At 47.8% G+C, this 24,453-nt stretch overlaps 1 protein-coding gene across 1 annotated transcript in view; it reads right to left on the reverse strand.

Annotated features, from left to right (window-relative positions):
- Positions 1-24,453, reverse strand: part of CACNA2D3 (calcium voltage-gated channel auxiliary subunit alpha2delta 3) — a 978,241-nt gene that overhangs the window by 333,322 nt on the left and 620,466 nt on the right. The window contains exon 12 of the mRNA XM_075550920.1: positions 3,920-3,998. Coding sequence (XP_075407035.1) covers positions 3,920-3,998 — 79 coding nt within the window. The remainder of the gene's footprint in view (positions 1-3,919; positions 3,999-24,453) is intronic.

The following is a 24,453-nucleotide window of genomic DNA, read 5'->3' on the forward strand; positions in this document are numbered from 1 at the left end:
GGTATGTGGTCCGAAGGCCCACAATGGGAGCAACATGAAGCCAGCCAATGTTTACACTGACACAGACGACTGGGACCCAACATCTCAATGGTGCCTGGAGCCAGAAGAATGACAATGACATTTGCATCCCCGACCGAGGAAGGTCAAGCCATGGAGGGGCTGGCTCTGGTGAAGAAGGAAATGGATGGATTTGTACAGGAGGGAAGGAGGACTGCTGTGGGATCCAACAGCCCAAGCAGCTAACCAGCTATTATCACCGCCTCGGATTTTCCAAGTCGTTGTACTCCAAATTTATGAATCCGAAGGGCTCTATTTTATAGCCAGCCTGAAAATACTCTGAGTTGACTGAATTGTCTTCAAAAGGATGTTTCAAAGATTCTTATAAACAATGACTAAAACTAAATTATGGTGTAATATTAGTTGATTAAGACAGACTTCAATTTGAGTAATTTTCATCAGCTGGACACAGGCAGTGGTAAAAACAATAACCCATGACTAAATGCACATTAGCTGATGGGAAGAACTGCAATCTGATGTGGCAGGAATAACAGCGACAAAAAAAAGGGATAAAAATAATTTTTTTCCAAGACCACAGAAGAAAGGATAAATGGGAAAAGAGTAGCTCACTCAACTCTTTCTGATGCCAACCCAGTTCCAAAACTTATTTCCCGGAGGGGCCTCTCTGCACATAAGAAACCTGGGATCCGCTCAACCCCCCTCTCCTCCTGTCGCTCTACCTTCAATGTTTCCCCTTGAAATAAAGTCAAATTGTTACTCTGAGACGAGCAGAATTACTGAACCTTTTTTTAAGTGGAGCAAGGCAGCCAATCGACTAAAATAATTGCAGAAGGTGTAATTTCAGAACTTCAAGGAAAAAGTTTAATTCTTCCACGAAGTTCTTTGTGCTTAGATGAGGACATTGAGACACTTGCTTAAAAGAGAGTTTCACCTACAAGCAGACAAGGGCAATACCAAGCAAGGAGAAAGAAGGGCAGAGGCTCATCTGCTTGGCTATGTATCGATTCTCGAAACATTTCCCACACCTACATATGGTAGGCAGGGCTGAGGACCAGCAGAGCATACACCTCCCTCTGCTCCTTCCCTCAACCCCTGCCCCAACACTCACGTACTTACTCATGGGTTTGTACTTGCCTAAACCTGATCAAAGTAGGAATAGAGTCCTGTAAGAGGAGATCATGTTTGGTTGGGCCAGCTTAAGATGAAGTAGACCCTTAATTAGATGAATTGATAGAGCTTGAAGAATGGCCTCAGAAATCTCAGAAAAACCTACAGATGACATGCTTTCTTCTGTTACACATAAAGTCTCCGTGAGTTGGCATCTACTCAAGGGTAGCTAACAACACGAACTAGTCATGGTCCGAGCTGGGACATCATCATCCCCATTCCAGGGAGAGAGAATCTTGAAATCACGATTTGTAATTGCTGCTTGGTCCTGAATGGAGGAAACATACTGTCTCCTCTCTGATATATGGAAGCAGCAACTGTGCTGTGCGGAAGGGTGGCTGTGTGTACAATGGCACGGCTGTTCTTGGCTGTGCACATGTCACTGCGGTGAAGGTCCACCAACAGAGAAAGAAAATTGGGTGGGCATGCAGAAAGCATCCAAGAAGAACAAAAACAGAGCTTCCTGGCCCCTCATGAGACACATGTTTTCCTCACCACCCCGGGTACTGACTCACCCCTCGCTCTCCAAACCATTCTTTTTAATTGCAGGGAGTAACTTTAGTTGTTTGCAACTAAAACAGCTTTGTCTTCAGTCACTCAAGCTGGGACTGAGACCTACAAATCCTTCTTTGAATCTTCCTCCTTCCACTGAAGTTCAAGTGCGAAACACTTACACAGGTCAGCTTAAGGGATAGATGTAAAAATTGGCCACTTCAGTCCATGGATACCAAGTTACTGTGCAACAGGACATCCCTTAGTCTAGTAGATTTTATGGTCCATTCATGGGATATCCACATCAATGGAATATCCACTCCAAGTAAGACTGGGCTCTGGGAGAACACTCAAGATACAGCCAGAGACAAAGGCTGCTCTCATGGGAGTGTACTTCCAGAGAGGAAAGGAGACCACAAACAATACAAAGTAGGCGGTGGTAGGAGGTATTTATGTGTCAGGAATGGAGATACCCGCTTTCTTGTTTGTTTTTTTAAATCATTTTATTGGGGGCTCATGGAGACACCAGCTTTACCTCTACTGCCTCATTTCATGCTCACAACTTCAGACAGCTTGATAACTGACAGTTCTCTTGTCCAACTGTAGTTGGAATTCTTAAGAGCAATTGAATGACCAGGGTTCCTATTTGTGGCTGGTGGGTGGTGAGGGGTAAATAGAAATTTAAATTTAAACTTGAGGAGTATGGGTTTAAGAGCATGCAGTATCCCAACTGATTGTCTCTGAAGCTTTGCTTGCTTGGCTGGGTATAAAAGCAGAGGTTCCATGACTTCCATCTGTGTGTCCTCCTCCAAGCATTACTTTTGGCACACAACACTGAATCTAATACACACTGGTTTGATGGAATCTTTCAAATCAATATGAAATGAAGTAATAATTTTCAATATTTTGCATTTACACCAAAAATAAAGTTAACTGGCTGTCTCAATTTAGAATTGTTCCTCGCAAGCTCTGTAGAAGAATTTACCAGCACAATGTTCCGTGCGAAAAGATTTTCACAGTCACTATCATGTGCCCCGTTATCAACCTCTACATGTGAACATACTAAACTTACCATGAAGAACTGTTTAATTTTGACTGCATTGGCGTTGTCCCACACAATCTGATTTGAGGAATAAGTTGCCAATTGCTGTTGCGGTTGGGGTCAGTGAGAGCACTTTGGAGCTCTCTAGGCGGCAATGTTTATGACAGCAGATGACTAGCCTTTCTCCTGCACCGCTTCTGGGCAGATCCAAAGCATCCACCTTTCAGTGAGTTGCTAAAGTTCAACTGCTGAGCTCCCAGCACACCTGTGTATTAACCCTTGTTAGTATGAAATGCTCATCGCCATGGAGCAGTTATCATGTTGCAGCACTTACCTAGACACCTACCATGCCCGGTGTCCCTCACAAAGGAAGAGACATTATGACCAGGTGAGTCGGGAGCAAGATGGGCTAAATTACATAGCATTACATAGTAAACGTACATATTATACAGTAAAATACTAGCGACGCATATCAAGATAAAGATTGGGGGGGTGTCTTTGTTTTTTAGGTAGAGACCCAGACTGATGGAAGGCTGACTGCATGACTGTGTTACCTGGGTCATATAGTTTTAGGGGAACAAGAGCAGATTGCCACCAGACCAACAATAACTTAAGTCGGGCCAGAGAGCGTTTTGAGGTTCTCCCTAACAAGACCTGGAGACTATGGAGGAGCACATCCATCTAGTGAACATTAAATTTCTCTGCAACAGGAGCCCTGGTTCTACAAGGCGTTGATGTGCCAGACTGCTCACAGCTAGGTCGGCAGTTTGAAACAACCAGCAGCTCCCTGGGAGAAAGATCAGGCTTTCTACTCCCATAGAAAGTTACAGTCTTGGGACCCGATGGGCAGTTTCACTCTGTCCTCGAACGTCACTGTGAGTTGGACTGACTCCGTGGCAGTGGGTTTGGAGAGGTGTTATTGTTGTGTGTAATCTCTCTGCCATGGTTCTTCCCCTAGGTCCCTTAGCTGTGAGGTGGCAGAGTGAACAAGTTTAACCACTTCACTCAACAGCATCCTCAAGTGAGGGCTGTGTTTTGGTGGAACCTTGGACGGGCCCACCTATAAGCACTTAGAACCCCCCCCCCCCCGGCCCTTCTCAGAGAATTTACAGTGTCTGTGACCACACTCCCCTTTCTCGAGACCTGCTCAGTCTCTGCAGAATGCAGATGCGTTCAGGGCGGGGCCACCGGGAGACCCACCTTTGTTGGCACAGGCCATCCACTTGAGGTTGTCTGCAAAGGCAGCCTCTCTCCCAATGAGGTACGTGAACACGCGGACCTGGAAGGAAGACGGACACATGGGTCAGTGCACTCCTGCTCCCCATGCTTGCCGACCACAGGCATGGCTCACACACATGTGGTTTACCTCTGCAATGCTCCATGCTCCCATCTGCAAGAACATATGTATGGCATCTGAAACACAGTTAGCTAGAAAGGCATTCAGAGCTGGGGGCTTTGATCTTTTACCCCAGCTGGCACTGGCAGTGGCTGCTTTCATGAGTGACGCATGACAGAGTGGATGGCTGGAAGTGGGAGGGTGGCAGCACCACGGGCCTGCATTTGCTCTAAGGGTCGCCCAGATCTGCACAAGTTCCGCAACCATCAGCCTCATTCTCACAGGGAGTGCCACGTTTGCCCACTTTGGGAATTAAAACACCAAGTATTGCCCTGCTAAGGCAGTGGTTCTTAACCTGTAGGCTGAATGAGCCTTTCACAGGGTTGCCCGATTCATAACAGTAGCAAAATGACAGTGAGGAAGTAGCAATGAAAATAGATTTATGGTTGGGGGATCACCACAACATGAGGAACTGTATGAAAGGGCCATGGCATTCGGAAGGTTGAGAACCGCTGCTCTAAGGAGCCCTGAAAGTGCAGTGCTTAAGCATTCCACTACTAACAGAAGAACTGGAGGTTCAAACCACCATCTTCTCGCTGGGAGACAGATGTGGAAGTCTCTTTCTGAAAGAATGAGAGTCCCAGAAACCTTTGGGGGCAGTTCTATGTTGTCTTCGAGTTTGCTACCAGTTGAAATGAGCTGATTGACAGTGGAGTTTTAAAGAAGAGACCCTTGACATTCTCTCTGAATGGTAAAAAACAGGCTGCGGGTGTCCTTACACCATTGGCAGTGTCTGGCATGATTTGTGGGAGGCAATGAGAGGAGGGGACCGGTCTGGGGCACGAAGACCAATGGAGCCTTCAGTCCTTTTCAGGGGTTGGCATCCTGAAGGACAAAGGACACGGGGCAACCCTGAGCTGTCATGTGTTCTACTGCTCTTCCCAAAGCAATACTTCAGTGTTCGACCGGAGAATGTAAATGCTACCCAAGTTCATACTGCACAGTCCAAGCCAAAGTCCTGAACCAGGCCAATTACAGATCTTTGGTGACCATTTTAAATCAAAAGGAAAGGTATTAGATAAATAATTCTTGACACGTAACACCAGATGCTTTACCAGCTGGTATCCTCCTGGGTCATCAAGGTCAGGCACCCCATTGTTTTCTCTGTAGTATCCCCTACTGTTTCTCCCATGCGTTTATCAGGATGGTTGCTGATTCATATCTGTGGGTTCGGGTCAAGGACACTGGAGCCATGTGGCAGGGGAAAGGAAAGAGTATCTACTTCACCAGAAGGAGTAATCCAATGCAGTACACGAATGAACACAACTCTACAGAGATTTTGTTTCCATGATGAATATCCTCTTATCTGGGCAGTGTGGCTTGAGAGCTGCTTGGTAGGTGGTGTTTGAATTCCAACTGAAAAAGCTGTTCAATTGTATGTTCACATGATGCGCCTTTAATCTGTCCTCATCTGGGCTCAGGAAGGCAGTCATTTCATTCAATCACAGCTTCAGCAAGGGGCCTTTTTGGTGGGTGTGCAGTCAGAGGCCTCTTGCTCTCTCTGTTCTCAGCTCTTCCTCACACCATGCACACTGGTCTTAAACTAGGAGGACATACTGTGTGTTGGCTTGTGGGTTTTGAATTGGGACATCCTGAGTTTTCTTGGGGGGAAAAGCAAACTGCAGCCCCTGTCACTAAAGGTGTGATTTGCCTCCCTGTACAGAGCGGCTGTTGTCACCCACCTTTCCCACTTGGCCACTGTAGCTTTTAATGGAGGACCCCGCTGTAAGAAAAATCAGGGCCACTTACATAAGGGGATTTTCTGAATGTCACCCAGGCCCCAGCTCGAAAGGGGTCTTCAGAGACCTTGGGGCAGCACTGGAATTTCTCCTCAACCCCCGAAGACGTGGTTCCGTCAGCACAGAAAACCCCAACCAGCTCTATAGCCCAGAGCTCCTGTCCTTGGGAGCCAAGACTGGAATCAAATCGCTTAAGACCAGAATCCTACTTTCCCCATAAATCTTTGTCTTTCATTTCAAGCCTAAGCTATTTGGAAGGAAACCATGAGACTGATAAAAATGTGTACAGGCTCCTGGCCAAGGATAACGCCTAAGAGAGCTTCCAGAAAAGGAAGCCATGGGTTTCATCCTTGTAGGCAGAGACCAGCCACAAACCAGCCCATCTGCTTTTGAGTAAGGCTCTTCTATGCGCTCCTCTCCCCTTTGCTGCCCAGACTGAGGACCTAAGAATGGACTGATTTTCTTTCAGAGGCATAGTTGAAACTCCAGAACAATGCTGTGAAGCGCTGGCAAAACTTACATAATCCATGATTTAAAAGATGGCAACCCATTTGGAAAACCAGTAGGACTACGCCAAACTCCAGACCCGACCTGATTGCATAAGGATCATTGTACTAATGACAACCACACTAATGAAAACCAGCACCCTGACCCCTTCTCTCAGGACTCGTATGGCTGTGGTGGGGTCTTCTATAGTCAGCACTACCCCCAGGGTCAGGTACTATGCTAAGGAACTTATAGGCATTATATTGGGTCTTCTGGTTTGTATATTCTTGTATTGCTGATGAAAGAAAATCTGACGAGCTCATTATTTCCATTTATGTGTGGTTCTTGGCTCTCAAAGGACTGGCCTCTTGATCTGAGGAGAAATGGCGTGAAAGTGGTTTGTTGCATCTCTTCTTATAAAGTAAACATAATCAAAGGCTACTAAGACTACGCCCTGCATTTTTCATAATAACGATTTTAAAAGAGAAAGACAAAATTTTATTCCAAATTATAAAATATTTTGGAGAGAAATTTAATAATATATATAACATTTTATATTTATAATTTTTGACCCAGTAATTCAACCCCTAGGCATTTTTCTTATAGCTTAGAGAATAAATAAAATGCCCATGGGAGCTAGCAGGTAAGTAAGGAAGATGACAGGATGTGACAGGCGTATGGAGATCATTGTGTACCTGGCTCCCGGAAGCCCCCAAATGCAGGCTTCAACATTCCCACAAATACACAATATGTATTATTTGATTGCTAATGAGAGAAAATCTGACCCAGATGCTCACTCACTTTGCCTGATTATTGGTCAGGGTTAAAACCTGCTCCATCAGAACGACCCAAAGATATCTGACGGGCTAAAGACATAATGGTACACTCGTGCCATAGCATGTCATGCAGCAATGCAGAAACCATCTTTCATAAACTGGTGGTGGGAATAAAATGCTACCAGCAAGATGTTCTGGAGCATAGGATCCTTTAGAGTTTTACCTTGTAATACTGCTTTAACAACAAATATTGTTTTAATAGTAGCAGATTACTTCTGAGAGGGACATGGAGTAAGGACACCACTACCTCCTGAGTAATTCTGTAAGGACTTAGGACAGAGAGACGTAGCATTGCAATGCACACATGGGAATGGTGGGGGGCATGAAGGCCCATCCTCACTTCCTCCAGGGAAGGCTGCTTTGATTCCAGCACCCATTTCATTGAATGTGAGCCCGCTATGAGCAACTGGGTCAAAGGGCTCCTGCTTCCATCATCGATCAATTCTGTAACCTTATTTCTTTCCCAACAATTGGAAGTTTCTTCCCTAAGAAGGACCACCAGATAGACTTTATGATGGGGCCTTGAGCTTCTCCTTTCTAATGTGGCGAGGACCATTCCAGAGCCAAGATCTGGGGTGGTCCTGACAGGCAGGTGTACAACACAGACCATCTCGGGAAGGAACCACGGCCGAGCGCAGACCAGGCCAGTCCTCAGAAGAGACGGAAACGTCCCAGAAAGCCACAGCCTCGGCGTCCCCGACTGCAGGCCGGGCAGGCACCACTCTCGTTAGTGCTCATTAACAAAGCAGGGGGCAGCGAGAATCCAGTCTGCATCAACCTATTCATTTTGATCTCCCATTTAAGTCTGGATGGCCTTGAAGTGTTCTGCAAATCCAATTAAGCTTAATAAAATGTTCAGATGGAGACATTTCAAAGTTCAAAGTCACTTAATCTATTTAGTATAAAATTTCCCAAATGAAACAAACAAAAAACTCAATCCAGTTTTTCCATAAAAACAGATTATATGCTTCCTCTTCCTGGCAATTCATTGGAAACTTAGAGGGTACGGTCCCTCTCCACCATGGATGAATCTAGGTAGTTTCAGTTTGTAAAGAAAATCAATCAACTTCTTTCCTTTCTCCCCTACCATTTCCAAAAGGGAAGGGAAGTGGCTGTGAGTGAAGCCATAGTCGGGGAAGCGCCTGCTATTTCCCCTTTCCTTATGAAGGCGAGACCCACGAGGAGCAGCTTCGGGCTCAGAAATACCTCCTGAGCACGCACCATGGGCCAGGCACTGCTCTTGCCTCTGGGGATGTGATGGTAAAAAAAGTGAACTCACTAGTCGCTCACCTTTTTGTGAGCGTTAAACAGACAATAAGCAGCACGCTCATCTTGAATTTTCATTCATTGGAATGAATGCTATGCAGAAAAGAGAGCCAGGTGACGGCAGTGATAGAGCTGTGATTCTGGACCAGGAGGGTCGAGGGGAGAAGGAAGTTTTCCAGATAAGGTGATTTTTGAGGAGGGGTCTGGATGGGGAGAAAGGGCGGGCCGTACATCTAGTGGGGAAGAGGGTTCTAGATAGATAGCGGGAAGAGAAAGTCCAAAGTGCACAAAATAGCCATCTTTGCAGGATATTGATGTAGTCAGGAAGTATGGGGCGGTGTCATGGAGAGTGGTGGCAGGACATGAACCTGAAGAGACATTGGATTTGGGGACCTGTGGGTCCGTGGGAGCTGCGGAGAGGAGGCTTTCATTCCAGCCAAAGCAGAAGCCTGCGAGGAGATTGATTCAAAACCTCCCGTCATCGTGGCAGAATTCCTCAAGGCAGGACCCAACTTTTAATCCCCCCACAGAGATTTCAACGTACCTCAACGTCTGAGAGTCACGGTCAGAGAGAAGTAAAGGGTCGAATCTCAGAGGACATCACTGTGATGTTACAGTGGACCATGGTAATGGCTCTGGCCAAGGTGCTAAGAGTTCTCAGCCTTCGTTGGATTTCAGAATGACCAAGGGTCTTGAATCACATGGTGACCACCCCTCAGAGGTACACAGAGGGTAATTCATCCTCTGTTATTGTGGCCAGCTGCTGGTGAGCTGGCCCCAATCCCAGTGACCCCACACACAGACTGGAACACTGCTTCATCCCGCTGGGCCGCCTTCGCAAGAACCCGTGCGCGGGATCAAATGCATTGCTGCCACCACTCACATACGGAGTGCCGTCCAACTGAGGGGTTCCTCCTCCCGCACTCTACTGGACAACATTCACCTGTGATCTATACTGTTTTCATTGGGTCATCCATCACTAGACCTTTTTTCCCCCGCTCTGCCTTAGTCTTAAAGCTTCACTGAAACTGGCCCATCCTGGGTGCCGCTGCTAGAGCTCCCGGCCTCATGGCAACACAGAAGCCACCGCAGAGCAACAAACAGGAGAGGGGGCGGGGTGAGCAGGACGAGAGCTCTGTACTTAACATTGTGCCCACGGTGTAGCTTGCCCAGATGGTTCAAGGGTAACACTTTGGAAACCCCCACCAAGAAGAGCCAAAGAAAGTCAGTCTTGGAAGGAAGACACCTTTGGGGGAACACGTCATAGGAACCGTTTCCAGTCAAGCTAGGGGTTGAAGTTGGATTTCCTTCCAGGAGCTCACTGTCGGGTGCTAGAAGGAGCTAGAGCACAGTGACATGTTTAGCAAAGCTTCTGTCGATACTGGAAGGCAGAAATACCAAATTCCAGCCTGACTTGGCAGGCCAGATCACCCAAATGTGCTTCCATCCTTCCCCAGGAAAGGACAGAACTGCCCCCACTGTGTGCAGTGCCTGAGATGGTGTGAACACCAAAGTACTGCTCCTGGACCTTCCAGGAACCCAACCCTTGCACCTCTGAGCAGAGGAAAGGGCTGGGGCAGAGCCTCAGGAACCGCCAAATACATAACCTGCAATTCTATAGGAAAAAAGCCAATCTTTAAAAAACGTATTTACCTACACATTCCACCGTTAGGAAAGCACCTGATGTGGGTTGCAGGTGTAAATCACATTTTCTATACCCCTCACTCAGCTCCCCCGGGTGCTCCCATCCAGCGTTCTAAATGTCAACTCCACTCAGCGGCAGGCCCCACAAATGGGCATGAGGACTCACCTCTGAGTGCTCTCACTTGCCGACATCCTTTAGGACTCAGTGTCCAACTCAAATCTTCCCTGACAGTCTGCCAGTAATTTGTTAGATGGTGTCTGACTTTAGCTTTAGAAAGAGATCCTCCAGAAGTCTTTGTGCTTTACAGCTAATGTGATGCTTCTACATAAATTCTCCATTAGCATCTTTAGGGAGAGATTCTTAGCCAATTGTCTTGTTATTTGCTCATTTCTATGACTTCCAGTGCTAAGGAGTAATTCTGAATAAAATTTTTCACCTCAGAGCAGAAGACAAGGGCTGGAACCTGATCCATAGAAATGCTTCATAAATCACTGCCATTATTTATCGTCATGGAAACCTGGCAGGAGCAGCTGTGGATCAGAGAAGGCTGCATCCAATGGCAACGTGATGTTGACCACACTGCTAGAATTCAGATGCCATGGCGCTCGTAACATGGGCAGAGGCATCCTTGCTCAGAAGGATGGGAGAGGCAAATAAGGTAGCACTGCCCCAAGCAGCAATAGAATGAGATCAATGTAATTAAATTACAAACATAATAAAATGTCAACCAATGATTATCATAGATCATTGTGAAAAGTGGGCTGTCATGTGGGAAGTGTTCTAAGAATCCTTATAATTTCCTTCCTCCAGAGCCCACTGCCCGAGACCCCCATGCGTGGTATTAAAAAACACAGTGCAGAAAGAACAACAACAAGAATGCCATTTGCAGTCCTTTGGCCAGGGCGGTGGAAGTCTGGTTTTACATCAATGTGTTTTGTTAAAGGCAAAGGAGAGGGGTGCCTGTGGGTCCCTCTGAAACCCGGCCTGAGGTAGTACAAGGGGACAAAGGGGATTACGCAAAAGCAAGACTTCACAAAGCCGTAAGGAGTCAAGCTGCAAACAGCCTCAAAGGCAGGGGCTGCAACCTATTAGACTATTGAGCTCCTCAGACTTCATCCAGTCAGCTGAGCCCTCTATGAAAAAAGACATGGCCAGGAATCAGGAGACCTGGGCTCCAGGTGGGTGTTGCTCTACACTTTCGTAAGTAATGATCTCAGGTGAGTTCCTCTGTGCTGAGTTTGGGTTCCCCACACTTGAAATGTGGCGTATCTGCCCAGCCCTTGGACTGTGGTCACGCTCACAGCAGATAATGGCTCGGGTAACCAATTCCCGTCATTTGGGGTCGCCTCCCAATTTGTGTTTCAGTCAACGTCCAACACAGCCACACAGCGACACTCAAGGGAAGTTGACCAAGGGAGAAGAGAAATGAATCTTCTACCCACAGGCAATGCCACCACCAGTGTGCTCAAGAAGAAATGCACTCCTGTGGGTGAAGAGGAGGAGGAGGCTTGTGACAAGCCATCACTGATGTTCACCACTCCAAGGCAAATGTGGCTGGCAGTCTGTGTGAGTCCGGGGAGACCAGAGAAACAAATTCATAGACACTCATATGTGTATAGGAAAGAGCTTGACACAAAGAGTCATTGTACATTAAGAAAACATCCCAGCCCAGTCCAGATCAAGTCCGTAAGTATGATATTAGCGGCTCTAAGGTGACCAGATTTTGACACTGGTAAAGCAAGACATCAGCGGGACACCATTGATAAAACTCATATCCTGGCGAAACAGCCACATGGCAGCCGAAAACCATGTACCCTAGCTTGTCGTGCATTCTTTCCAAAAATAGGGACATTTTTTAAAACACCGCGGGATGCGGGAAAAATTGTTAAAAATCGGGACTGTCCCACCAAAAGCGGGATATCTGGTCACCTTATTTAGCCCCATATGTCTAGTACCACTCTGCAAGTTCCTCTTCAGACTCACATAACATATGCAATGATACCAAGTGCAGGGAGATCACAGGCCAGTGGGTGGAGAGTCTTGTGGATCCAGTGGTGGTGGAAGCAACTCAGCGCTGACGTGGGTCTCCACATGGCTCCTCCAGCTGCAGGGCTCTAGCACGGCTCCATGTGTCTTCTCAACAGGAATGTCTCACAGGGAGTATGCCTGTGTCACACCTCCAGCGAGCTATTGTTCTCCTTAGTGCCTCCAAATGAGGTCATCAAACTGCGACGTGATTGACAGGCTTAACGCTACCTGTTCATGCTGAAGTCTCAAATTGACACCAGATGATGTAACTACCACACACTCCTTAACACAATGAGAGTAACAGGTGGGACAACGATTGCAATGTCTGGTAACCTTTGGGTCACAGTATCTCCTGAGAAGTTGATCTACGCGATGAAACTTCCTCCCATAAAGATGGCCAAGAGTGGACATACAATTTCCAATAGAGCTCATGGCACTGGGAGCACCTTCTCCCAAAGCCCAGGCCCAGGGGCCCCATGAACTCATGGATTCCAGGAGAAGCACCTCCTGTTTATACACTTGAACTATAAGTTCCTTTAAAAACCACACCATGGTTTTTGGACAATCAAGATGGGATCCTTTATCTAAAGCCTTGTTGAGCAAGAAACCATTCCTTTATTTACATGTTCATCCTTCGTGACTAAGTGGAAGCATCTACTGAGTATCTGCTAGAACAACGGTTCTCAGCCTGTGAGTTGTGACCCTTTTGGGGGCCGAACCACCCTTTCACAGGGGTCACATGAGTCCTAACAGTAGCAAAATGACAGTGATGAAGTAGCAACAAAAATAATGTGATGGTTGGGGCGTCACCACCACATGAGGAACAGTATGAAAGGGTTGGGCCTCAGGAAGGTTGAGAATCGCTGCTCTACACAGACCCTTTGGCTTCAAGGACATGCTTTGTGGATGTGCTGAAAGGTTGACCAAGATTGTCAAGGTTGCGAACCACTGTGCTAGAAGATCCAGAAAAGAGGCCCCAGCAGTGAGAGCCCTCAGTACTGAGGGGCGGGGAGGAGCTCCTACAGAACCGCAGAGTCAACTCGTGCCTTCTGCTCGTTGCTGTCACAAAACCGAGACGTCAAAGAAGTTGGCGTAGGGCGTCTTTGAATGGGTTCCCCCTTCCCTGCAAACCTCAGTCTAAAGGAAACACAGCTCTATTTTCCCGTCAGTCAGCTGGCATTTTGCTTGCCCTCTGCTTGGCTCCCCTGGCTTCTCCGTACTCTTGTGTTCTGTGATCAGTGTAAAAGCAGCTCTGGTCACTGTGAGACAGGCCCATCCTTGGGGCAAGGATCACGGTAACCCTACCTTACGGTTAGTCTGCCCTAGGTGCATAACACGCTCTGTAAGGTGCTTCTTCCCAGATGCCTGACCCTGGATTCTAGGAGCCACGCCCATGCAGACACCAAAGCCAACTGGATTTTAAATAATTGCCTGCTTTAGGGATGACCTGTCAGGGAAAATATAAAAGAAAAAACACCTTGTAGAACAGTGATGTGATGCTTGGTAGTCCAAGCAGGCTGTCGGGGACGGGGCAGTCTTCTTTCCCCCATGCTTTGTCACCCTGGACAGAAGGCGTCTTTGCACAGAAACGGAAAACGACCACATGCTTAACTGCTCACCGGGAGGTTGGAGTGCGTCCAGAGGTACCTTGGACAAAGGACCGGGCATGTGACTTAAGAACTATCGAACTCTGCACAGTTCTACTGTGACAGACATGAGGTGGCAATGAGTCCGTCATCCTGAAGGCCCTCAGAGCCGGAATAAGACAAGGTTGAGAATTAGACACACGGAGCTTTGGAGTCTGGATTTGTCTTCCCCAAAATGAGCTGTAAAGCCTCGGGTGAGTTACCTGATGTTTTCTTTTATTTTTAATCACTTTATTGAAGCTCTTACAACTCTTATCACAATCCATACATACATCAATCATATAAAGCACATTTGTACAATCGTTACCCTCATCATTCTCAAAACATTTGCTCTCCACGTAAGCCCCTGGCATCAGCTCCTCATGTTTCTTCCTCCCTCCCTGCTCCCTCTCCCTCCCTGCTCCTCCTCCCTCATGAACCCTTGATAATTTATAAATTATTTTTTTGTCATATCATACACAGTCTGACATCTCCCTTCACCCACTTTTCTGTTGTCCGTCCCCCAGGGAGGAGGTTATATGTAGATCCCTGTAATTGGTTCCCCCTTTCTACCCCACCCTTCCTCTACTCTTGCGGTATCGCCACTCTCACCACTGGTCCTGAAGGGGTCATCCGTCCTGGATTCCCTGTGTTTCCAGTTCCTATCTGTACCAGGGTACAGTCTGATGTTCTTAAGTCTCGTTTTCCTCACTGGCCAATTGGTTAACATATAGCAGAGAGCCATTACGGGGAAGTGTGGCTGCTGGGGTTAATATGTGAAGGCAGTAGGGGCTCACACTCTGAGAGGCTCTGCAGAGCTGCATCTTCTCCAGATTCTGCAGGGTCCAAAGCGAAGCAGGGCGAGGCCAGCGTGGGCAAAATGTGAAGACCAGCCCAGCTAGGCCCTAGAGGAAGCTTCCTTTACCTTAACGTGCCACCGCCCACCTACCGCCCTCCCCCCTACCCCGGCCCCAACACACTCTCCACACACAGGCTCACACCGGTTTCCCTCGTTGCCTCTCTTTACACCTCTAGATTAAGGAGCTCGGCTGGCGCAATGGTTAAGTGTTCGACTGCTCAAAGAAAGGTGGGCAGTTCAATCCCACTCAGAGGCTCCTTGAGAAAGAGACTTGGAGCTGTTTCTATGACAAGCGTAGTCTAGGCAACCTGACGCGTTCCCACTCGGTCACATGGGGCTGCCACTGGTTAGAAAGGGACTGCACATCACCTGATGGTAACCTTAGCAACCTTAGACGGGCTCCAAGGGCAGTGCTTGGAGCAGAGGGTCAAGACCAATTTGATCTCAGGCACATCAGCATCCTCCTGCTTCCCTCATTGGGCTCCATAGCCCAGACAGACCCCACGTACCCCAGAATCAGCACAGTGGTAGGTCTGGAATCCAGGGGCTTGGGATTCTGCCCAAACCAGTCTCGAACTCGTTAAAACCAGCAGCTGTTGTGAATTCTAAGATGGCACAGTTGCTTTCTCCCAAGGTTCTTGTTACTTCTATTTCCCCAACCAATCCTCCCTGTCACTGAAAATTAGTCGAGAAAAGCAGTTCCCTCGCCACCTCATTCGCTGCCTTCTGGGGCTGACTGTCCGTGAGAAAAGCCCAGGGCTCATCACGTAAGTGCAAAGACACTGCTGCGGACCACGTGCACTCCGTTTCACCAACGACACTCAAAGAGACGGCTGAGGACAGGCTCTGGGTGGATGGCAAACAGAACAAGATCGACTGTGGAGTCTGGTGGGCTGCAATCTGTGTACCAACTCCTCCGCTCAGATAATCCAAAGACCCCCAAATCCCACGAAGGAAACCTGCCCGTCTGGCTGAAACCCCTTCCTGTGGAGCGCCACCATGGATCTGCTGCCGCGGACGCCCAAGCTAGTGGAGCAAGAGGTCAAGTGATGGCTCCTGGGAGGACAGTTGGGAAGAGGAAAGGGCATGACCTTCTTCAGAGAGACCCCATCAGACACTCTCCCGTCTTCCTTCCGGCGGTTAGCGCAGCGTTTTCCCCTGGGAAGATGTAGCGTTTTGATCTTACCACTGTCCCTCTCTCCGCAGTGCAGGTTTCCCTCCTTGCGCTGCTGTTTGAAGGTGTGAAGCCAAGGTCTGGCTCGCCCAGACAGGAGCAGATGCTCCACTAGGTACTGGATGGGCCTGTTTTTAGACCCTAGTCACCGAGGTCTTTGCCCTCTTCCTCCCAACATCCAATTTTTGCTACATTTTGTTTTCTATTTTCAGTTTACCCACCCGCTACCTCCCCTTCCACGCATCATCTCTCCACTGAACACGTGCTAGGCACCGGAAGCCCTGTTAAATGTGGCAGGCCACACCAGGGAGAGGGAAACCCACGTGCTCGCCGCCCTCGTGGACGCTGTGAGCTCTTCAAACACTGTTCAGAGAGTGAGAGGGAACACCCAGCTCAAGAAACTGGGGGATGGGAAGAGACTGGAATTCTCTTCTTAGCCACACTTGACTTTTCAAAAGCCACTGGGTGAGGATTTTCCTGAAATGTTTTATATTATCTTTGTCCGAACTTTATGAACCTGCATTTGGGGTGTGTCCTTGTTGTCTCTAGCCAGTTAAGTGGACTGTGGCCAAGCTTTAAGGCAGCACTCCCAGGACTGCATGACTAGCACCACACTTGTCCCTCCAACAACGCACTTGCTCCTGAACATGCCAACAAAATCTCGGCCTCAATGACCCTAGCTCTGGTTCATGTAAAGAATGCTACAATTGAAACATCATGTTCCTTCTCTCAGCCTTGTGCACGGTAAGGCAATATCTGTCTGTCTGTCTGTCGTTGTTGTTGGGTGCCACTGACTTGGTTCCAACTCGAACCACAGGCCTTACCCACAGTTCGTCAATCGTGGTTGGTTTCCACGGAGCTGGTTCAGACTCCAGCGACCCTGTGTGCCACAGAATGGCACCGCCCACGCGTGCACGGGCCTCACGAGCCCACTGCTGCAGCCACTGTGCCAGCCCTGCTCACTGCGGCTCTTGCTCTTTCTCAGTGACGCTCTCGTTTCCCACTCAGGACGTTCTTCTCTGGGGACTGGTCTCTCGGACAACTGGTCTCTTCTTCGCCAGCACCACAGTTCAAATGCATCTATTGTTTCTTTGGTCTTCCTTAGTCAATGTCTAGCTTTCTCATGTCATAAGAGGCCATTGAAACGACCGCGCTGTGGGTCAGGCATACCGTAGTTCTCAAAGTAACATCCTTGCTTTTCAAATTTTAATGGTGGCTTGTGCAGCGTATCCACTCAAAGACATGCCAACAATAGAGACCAAAAGGAAAAGAAAAAAAAATCTGTGATGCCTTCTCTAACTCTGTTCAAGGAAAGGAACCAGAAGGCATTTTACACAGGTTCTCTGTTTGTTGTTGCCCATGTTTCACATATAAGCAAAAAACAATCGAAAGTAGCACTTACTGGCTATGCAAATTAGCTGGTGAGCAGCACACTGTGATCCACAGGAATGAAGATGACGAGGTCACACAGGTAATCTCTCTTTAAAGAATGTTCTTTCTCCATTTAGTGGAGACGAGAAACCTTAAGAGGAGACCTATACACAAGGCCAGCAATGTTGGGAAAGCAGGCACATCAGGCAAATGTAAGTAGAGCAAGACTGGGTGCTAAGACTTAGTTGACTTTTTTTTCAATCATTTTACTGGGGACTCATACACCTCTTATCACAATCCATACATCCATCCGTTGTGTCAAGCCCATTTGTACATCTGTTGCCATCATTCTCAAAATATTTTCTTTCTACTTGAGCCCTTGGTATCGGCTCATTTCCCCCCTCCCGTCCCTCATGAACCCTGATAATTCATAAATTATTATTTTGTCATGTCTTACACTGTCCAACTTCTCCCTTCACCCACTTTTCTGCTGTCCATCCCCCAAGGAGGGGGTTATATGAAGATTCTTGTAATCGGTTCCCCCTTTTAACCCACCTTCCCTCCATCCTCTGGGCATCGCCACTCTCACCACTGGTCCTGGGGGGTTCATCTGTCCTGGATTCCCTGTGTTTCCAGTTCCTATATGTACCAGTGTACATACTCTGGTCTAGCAAGATTTGTAAGGTAGAATTGGGATCATGATAGTGTGGGGGAGGAAGCATTTAAGAAGTAGAGGAATGTTGTATGTTTTATCATTGCTATGCTGTACTCTGATTGGCTCATTTCCTCCCCATGACCCTTCTGTAAGGGGATGTCCAGTTGCCTGCAGATGGGCTTTGGGTCCCCAATCAGAACTGCCCCTCATTCACAATGATATGATTTTTTTGTTCTTTGACGCTTGATACCTGATCCCACTGACACCTCATGATCACACAGGCTGGTGTGTTTCTTCCATGTGAGTTTTTTTGCTTCTCGGCTAGATGGCTTCTTGTTTATCTTTAAGCCTTTAAGATCCCAGATGCTATATATTTTGATAGCCAAGCACCATCAGCTTTCTTTACACATTTGCTTATGCACCTGCTTTGTCTTCAGAGATCATGTCAGGAATGTGATCATCATGGAAAGCCAGTTTAATAAAACAAAGTGTCCTTGCATTGAGGGAGTATTTGAGTGGAGGCCAAATGTCCCTCTGCTACCTTAATACTAAACCTATAAATATGTGCACATAGATCAATTTCCCCATCCTCATATATAAATATATTTACATATGTACATGCCTGTGTTTAGACCTCTATAAATGCCCTTTGCCTCCTAGTTCTTTCTTCTATCTCCTTTTACTTTCCTCTTGTTCCACTATCATGCTCAACCTTCATTTGGGTTTCAGCAATTCCTCTTGGTTACTCTGCCCTTGATCAAGTGCTACTAGGCCTCCTACACCCTCCTCACCGTCAATTATTGATCATTTGTTGTTCCCCTGGTCCTGGATTTGTTAACACCCACTTCCTTTCCCCATCTCCCCCTCTCGCATGTCCTGCTAGAACCATTGTTCCAGTTGTTTTCTACTCCAGATTGTTTATCCCGCCTCTCTTATCTAGATAGATCTGCAGAGACAATAATATGCACAAAATAAGACAGAGCAAAACAAAACAACAAAAAACCAATGACAATAAAAGAAAAGCCTATAAATAGTTCAAGATCTGTTTGTTGACCTTTAGGAGTGTTTTCCAGTCAAGTCTGATAGGGTGCCATGCCCTGGCCCCAAAATCTGTTTTTGGTATCCCTCAGAACTTCCTTCCTCTGCTCCCCTGGCTGTTCTGTTGCCCACCCTCTTCTGCCTCAGTGTGGTGGGGTCAGATCGGGAGCAATTCCCACACTGTGTCTCCAGTGTTGTCCCCTGTAGGGCTATGGGTCAGTGAGGTATGTCCTGTCTCGTAGTGTGGCCTGCCCTATTGTCCTCTCTGTGCATTGGCTGCTCTGAGCAGGGATATCATCCTCAAGGCTTGGTGGGCCAGATTGTGCTCCACTCTCTCTTCCTCCCCCCTCATTTTCTCCCATGTGCCTTGATCAGACATGTCCCTCTCCCTGAACTGCAGCTTCAGTGTTTCCTCTGAAGCACATTCTTCTGGGGGAAGAGGCAGCTGTCGACGGAGTTGGGATTGGGGCCGGCCCCTCAGACCTCTCTCCTGGTTCCCTGCTTCATGCTGTATGTTGCATTCCCATCTTGGAGCACCACGTGGAAGTCGGAGTTGACTTTTTCAAAAGTACGTTTTCTTCAGGGGGAGCGGGGGCCTGGCAAGGCCAATGGCTCTAGTAGCTGAGGGGAGTTTTGCAGCGTCTCACCCTGTGTGGGAGAAGAGAGGCTTTCCTCAAGGGGCAAGCTCCAAGACATGCATGGAAGGGAAGGGCTGGAGGAGCTAGTGCAGCCGGAGGCTCACTCTTGCAGAGCCCTGAGGACCTTTGAGTGACAGGCTTGCTTATGAGTGGCTGGTGTCAAAAGTGTCCTTGCTAATGAAATGGACTGGAAAAAATAACTTATTTTTAGGAAAACTCTTGTTAAGCATATTTCTGATGGTTTCCATCTCTTCTGCCAACACCCTACTACAAGTCTACCGAGGCCTCTCGTCTGGGGGACCGGCTGGGTCTCTCTCTGGCTCTTCCACTGCTAATCGGCTCGCTCTGCCTCAGAGAGCGCTGTTTTGCAACTAGTATCCGATCACGTTCTCCCTTTGCTAAAAGCTCAGACAGTGCTTTCCCTTTCATTAAGAGGAGCAGTACGACCTAGGCCCTGCCCTACGAACCCACCTCTAGCTGTTTCTCCAACTCTAACGCCCACCGTTCCTCCTCCAACCCAGGCAACTGTGGCTCTGAGGTGCTGCTGAGTCAGCACCACCACACAGCGCCTCTTTGTTCAGAAGAATGAGCCCTGCCTGGCCCTGAGCTGTCCTCACACTGGTTATTTCTGAGGCCCTTTCGGCAGACATTGGTCAGTCTCTCTTCTTTACTGGCTCCTCCTCTTCCACCGACCTTCGACTCAGCCAGGCATGATGTCTTTCCAAACGGCTGCTCTCTTCTGATCCCACATCCTAAGTATGTGAGGGCGGTTAATGGCCAGACAGCAGGATATGACCCCCCAATAACAAGCACTATTCAAAAGATTATGTCCGCCAAAAGCCTTTTTTGTTGTTGTTGTTATTTTTAAATAACTGGTAACAGGAAGTCTATCTAGAAAGGTAAGATGGCCTTTGGCTATTGCGATTTATTTCTGTGTGGATCTGCAAAGAAGCTTTAAGGGTCCCCAGAATGAAACACCTGGAAATGAAGTAGTGATGGGGCTGCATAGGCCAAGACCAGCCAACTGATTAGAAAGTCTAAGGAGGGAGAAAGAGGCTTAGAGCCATTCTATTTGCATAAGACTTTTCATCTTCTTTCCCTTGACCTTTTTACATGATTTCAGTGTGCCAAGAGTCTACTGCAGGGACAGGCATGGGAGTCCTGGGGACTCTCCTGTGAACTGGTGTCGCAGTGAAGATCCTTATGCCCAGCCCCACAGGCCAGATGTGTCATTGGTTCCGTATAGAGAGAGCTCAGATGTGCATGTCCTTGCGAGGGTGAATCCCACAGTTTGGAAGACCAATTGGGTTGGGCTATGAGACAAACAACTCATTGGCCTTCACATGTTAGGTTCTGGGCATCAGTCTATAACAAACTCGGACTTAAATGCAACACAATGCTACCTGCCCCTTATCACACTTGGGGTGAGCGGGAATTTCTGGGCCAAGGGCAGTTTTGTTAGATTAAGCCTCCCACCCCCTTCAAGAAACATCTGTGAATGAGAGACTTCCTCAAGAAAGTTCACCCCAAGCATGCACCTCAGCGTCAAATTCTGAAAGAACAAAGGGAGATGTTTGGTTTTCAGTGGCGCTGCTGTGATTGAAACCACTGAGTCCTTTGTGCTTCACGCAGATCCCGGGAACGCCAGCCTTTGGAACGCCGCAGGAAATGTGCTGCGGGAATGAGAGTCAGTCCCATCATCTGCCTTGCTTTCGACAGTTCAGATGACTCCAGGCAATTGCCTCTTTGGAAGTCAGGTTCTGATAGTCAGTACTAAAGTTATTATCCTGCCGTTAAGTTGATCTTTGATTAAAAATTAAATTTAACTTCCCTTTATCATTTCCCATACCCTGACAACATGCATGTGTTCGCAGAGTTAAATCAAGATGAACTAAATATTTAATACCCTGTTCTAATTAGCTACAACTGTTACCTGATTTCTGTCTGTAAATGAATGTGAAGGGACCCAGGAGGCCCAACGTTCACCTTCATCCACTCTCGTTACAGGAGAGAAATTATGTGCTCTAATTAGATGCTTCAAATTGCAAAGAAATAGAATTTTCATAACCAGCTTATTAAAATCCTAGGGCTCCTGTGGGATAGGGAAAATTGCTTCTACCCTGATCCACTTATCCTGGTACAACACCCTCCAGAAGACTCGTGCTGTCTGCATACACGGCTCCTATTTCTCCCAAATTAATGAGTGCTCAAATTATTCCAGCTGCCCTCTTGGCACAAGGAAAAATTGAAAATCAATGGCTGCCAAGTGACGTGGAGAACTCAGCTGCTAAATAAAATATGCTTAAGGGGACACAGCTGCTGCGGGGCCTCCTTCCATTAAAATCACTAAGTCCACGAACAGAGGAAAAATGTCCCAATACATAAAAGAGTGGTGAACACTTGCCTTAACCTTCTTATTAGGCCAGGGTCTTAAAAGTGCAAGGGTCCCACAGGGTGGGATAAAACCTCAAGGTCTTCACTAGGTGGCCTTCACCTTGGGGAGATGTCCCAAGCACTGACAGGGTCCCCTGCGTGTCCCCGCGGGTGCTCATCACCCAGCCTTCCCTGGCGTCGGAGTAGAAGCCAGCAAAGCTTTCCTTCTCACTAACAGGAAATGCAGCTCTTAGATGGATGGAACCAGGCACTTCACATGCTCTTCAGCGGTCTTCTCTTTTCTGTGCTGAGACTTTCAAACGACTTACAGGATCCAAAGAAGGTGGAGATGCCAAGATGTGGGATCCCTAGGAAATGACATTCCCAAAGTTAGCAGTTACTGAAGGGCATCCCAAATGAAAAGCTCAGCGCTGTGGTTGGAAGTCCTGAGGCAGCGCTGGACAGCCCTGACCACGTCAGACAAAGCATAAGGGAGTGATCTCAAAGGCCACGCAGAGGAGAAAACGGTGAGCTATTTTGAAATGATGGAGCCCGCTGGCATAGTGGGCTACCTACTGGGCTGCTAACCATAAGGTCTGCTGTTCAAAGCCACTGGCCACTCCAAGGAAGCAAGATGAGGCTTGCTGTTCCCGTCCACACTTACAGACTCAGAAACCCAGAGGGACAGTCTGACTCTGTCTTAGGAGGTTGCTGAAAGTTGGAACCGACTGAGCACACATGAAACTAGGATAACTTTCAGTGACCACCGAGCTGACTCCCAGTCAGCCAACTCCAGTGTGTCTGAGCAGAATTGTGCCCCACCAGATTTTCCATGGCTGATTTTTAGAACTAGATTTCAAGACCTTTCTTCTGAGGCGGCTCTGGGTGGACTCCTGACTGAGTGCACTAATCATTTGCACCTCCCAGGCATCGACTCAAATACCTCCCAAACCTGCAAAGATTATCAATGACCTTGGCGGGTGATATTGAGCTCAAAGACTGCACCCCCACCAGGCACACATTTGAATCAACGTAGGGGTATTCGACCAGCCAAACACGTCTTTCTCTGGGTCAGTGCGGGCCACCACGGAGTGGGTCAGCAAGAAGCATCTTCTCTTGTAGACTTTACAAATGGATTTCCTTTTTTTAACAAGAAATCACGAGTTATGGCCTGGATTCTCTGGCTAATTACAAAAACATGTTCTGTTTGCCATCCTGTGATTCCGCTCTGTGCGTTCTGCATGGTCCAAATCATGTAACACTATTGAGTGATGTCATCCAATATATCAGGCTCGGGGAAACAGATGAAGATTCTATAAACACTTTTTACCCTTAAACACATAGCCTAAACAGAATACTTCCTCTCCTTCGATGAGAAAAAGCGGCAACAAATGAGATTGAAAAACAGAATGGGGCCGCGTGGATATCAGCCGTAAACATTTGAAGATGATTAAGACTGCAGAGTCAGAAACGACGGTAAGAGGGGGAAATGTTGCTTTCAGAAGCGGAAACGGTCCCCCACAGTGAAGGAGCCCAGCCGTCAGTTTCAACCCCAGGGCGATGCTCTGATGGAGGCCATTGCTGTACTCATGTGCACGAGTACGGACGTGCGGCCCTACGGATCTGAGTGTCTCCACGGACAACGTCACCTGCCACTGTGCACACTGGCTTCATTCCGTGTCTAGAACTCGGGCGTTTCCACGCCTACTCAGGGCTTCCTCCAGAGAGGATCGTCACACTGTCCCCTAGGACCATCAACCCCCAACCCACGGCCACCGGGGCTCAGCAACCCTCCACCACTGCCACTTCCTGCGTGAATCTGTGGAGTCCGCTAGGGCTGCGGAGCCCTGGACACGTCTGGTCCGCACACGCAGCGCACAGTCTGACCTTCCTGAGAAACAGCAAGACATGATGGATCATGACCCGGCACATTTCTGCTTGGCCTTTGACACTTTAAAATAGAAGCATTGGGTGCTTCAGCCTCTCCAGAGGCTTGATACGCAAAAACATATCACTTTGAGAATGGCACTGTGTCTGATCAAAGTCATTGCCTCTTCAGTCACCTCAAAAGTGTTACAATGAATACGGGAAACCCAGAGAGCTGTTATGTTTGAACTTCAGTATTGACAAAGATGAATGGAATACGCCAGAAGAAGGAACAAATCAGTCTGGAATACAAGCCCTGTCATCTTTAGAAGTGAGGTGACGTTGGATGGGTCCCAGGAAAGCATCGTGGTTGGTAGAGTAGAGGCTCACCGAAAGAGAGAAACCCCCACTGGAACGGGACGCGAACATGCCAAGGACCCTGAGGATGGTACAGCTAACATTGGATTCTGTCATTCACGATGTCGCCATCAAGGAGAGCCACACTGGTGGCAATGAACACCAAGGTAGAAATACGAGTGGTCAGCCACCAGGTTAGGGGTTACATAGACGTTTTTCTACAACAATAAAAATTGTAATATAAAGGGTCAGATAGCTCATTAACTCAGAATGGCAAGATCAAGTGTGCATGATCCTTGCTCGTCATTGTGAAAGTGCATGGTGCACAGGTGGGAGGGCCATGCCCGTGGAGGTATCCTTCAGCTGACGACCCAAAAGTACT

The sequence above is a fragment of the Tenrec ecaudatus genome, chromosome 5 (genome assembly GCF_050624435.1).
Source record: "Tenrec ecaudatus isolate mTenEca1 chromosome 5, mTenEca1.hap1, whole genome shotgun sequence".
NCBI lineage: Eukaryota > Metazoa > Chordata > Mammalia > Afrosoricida > Tenrecidae > Tenrec > Tenrec ecaudatus.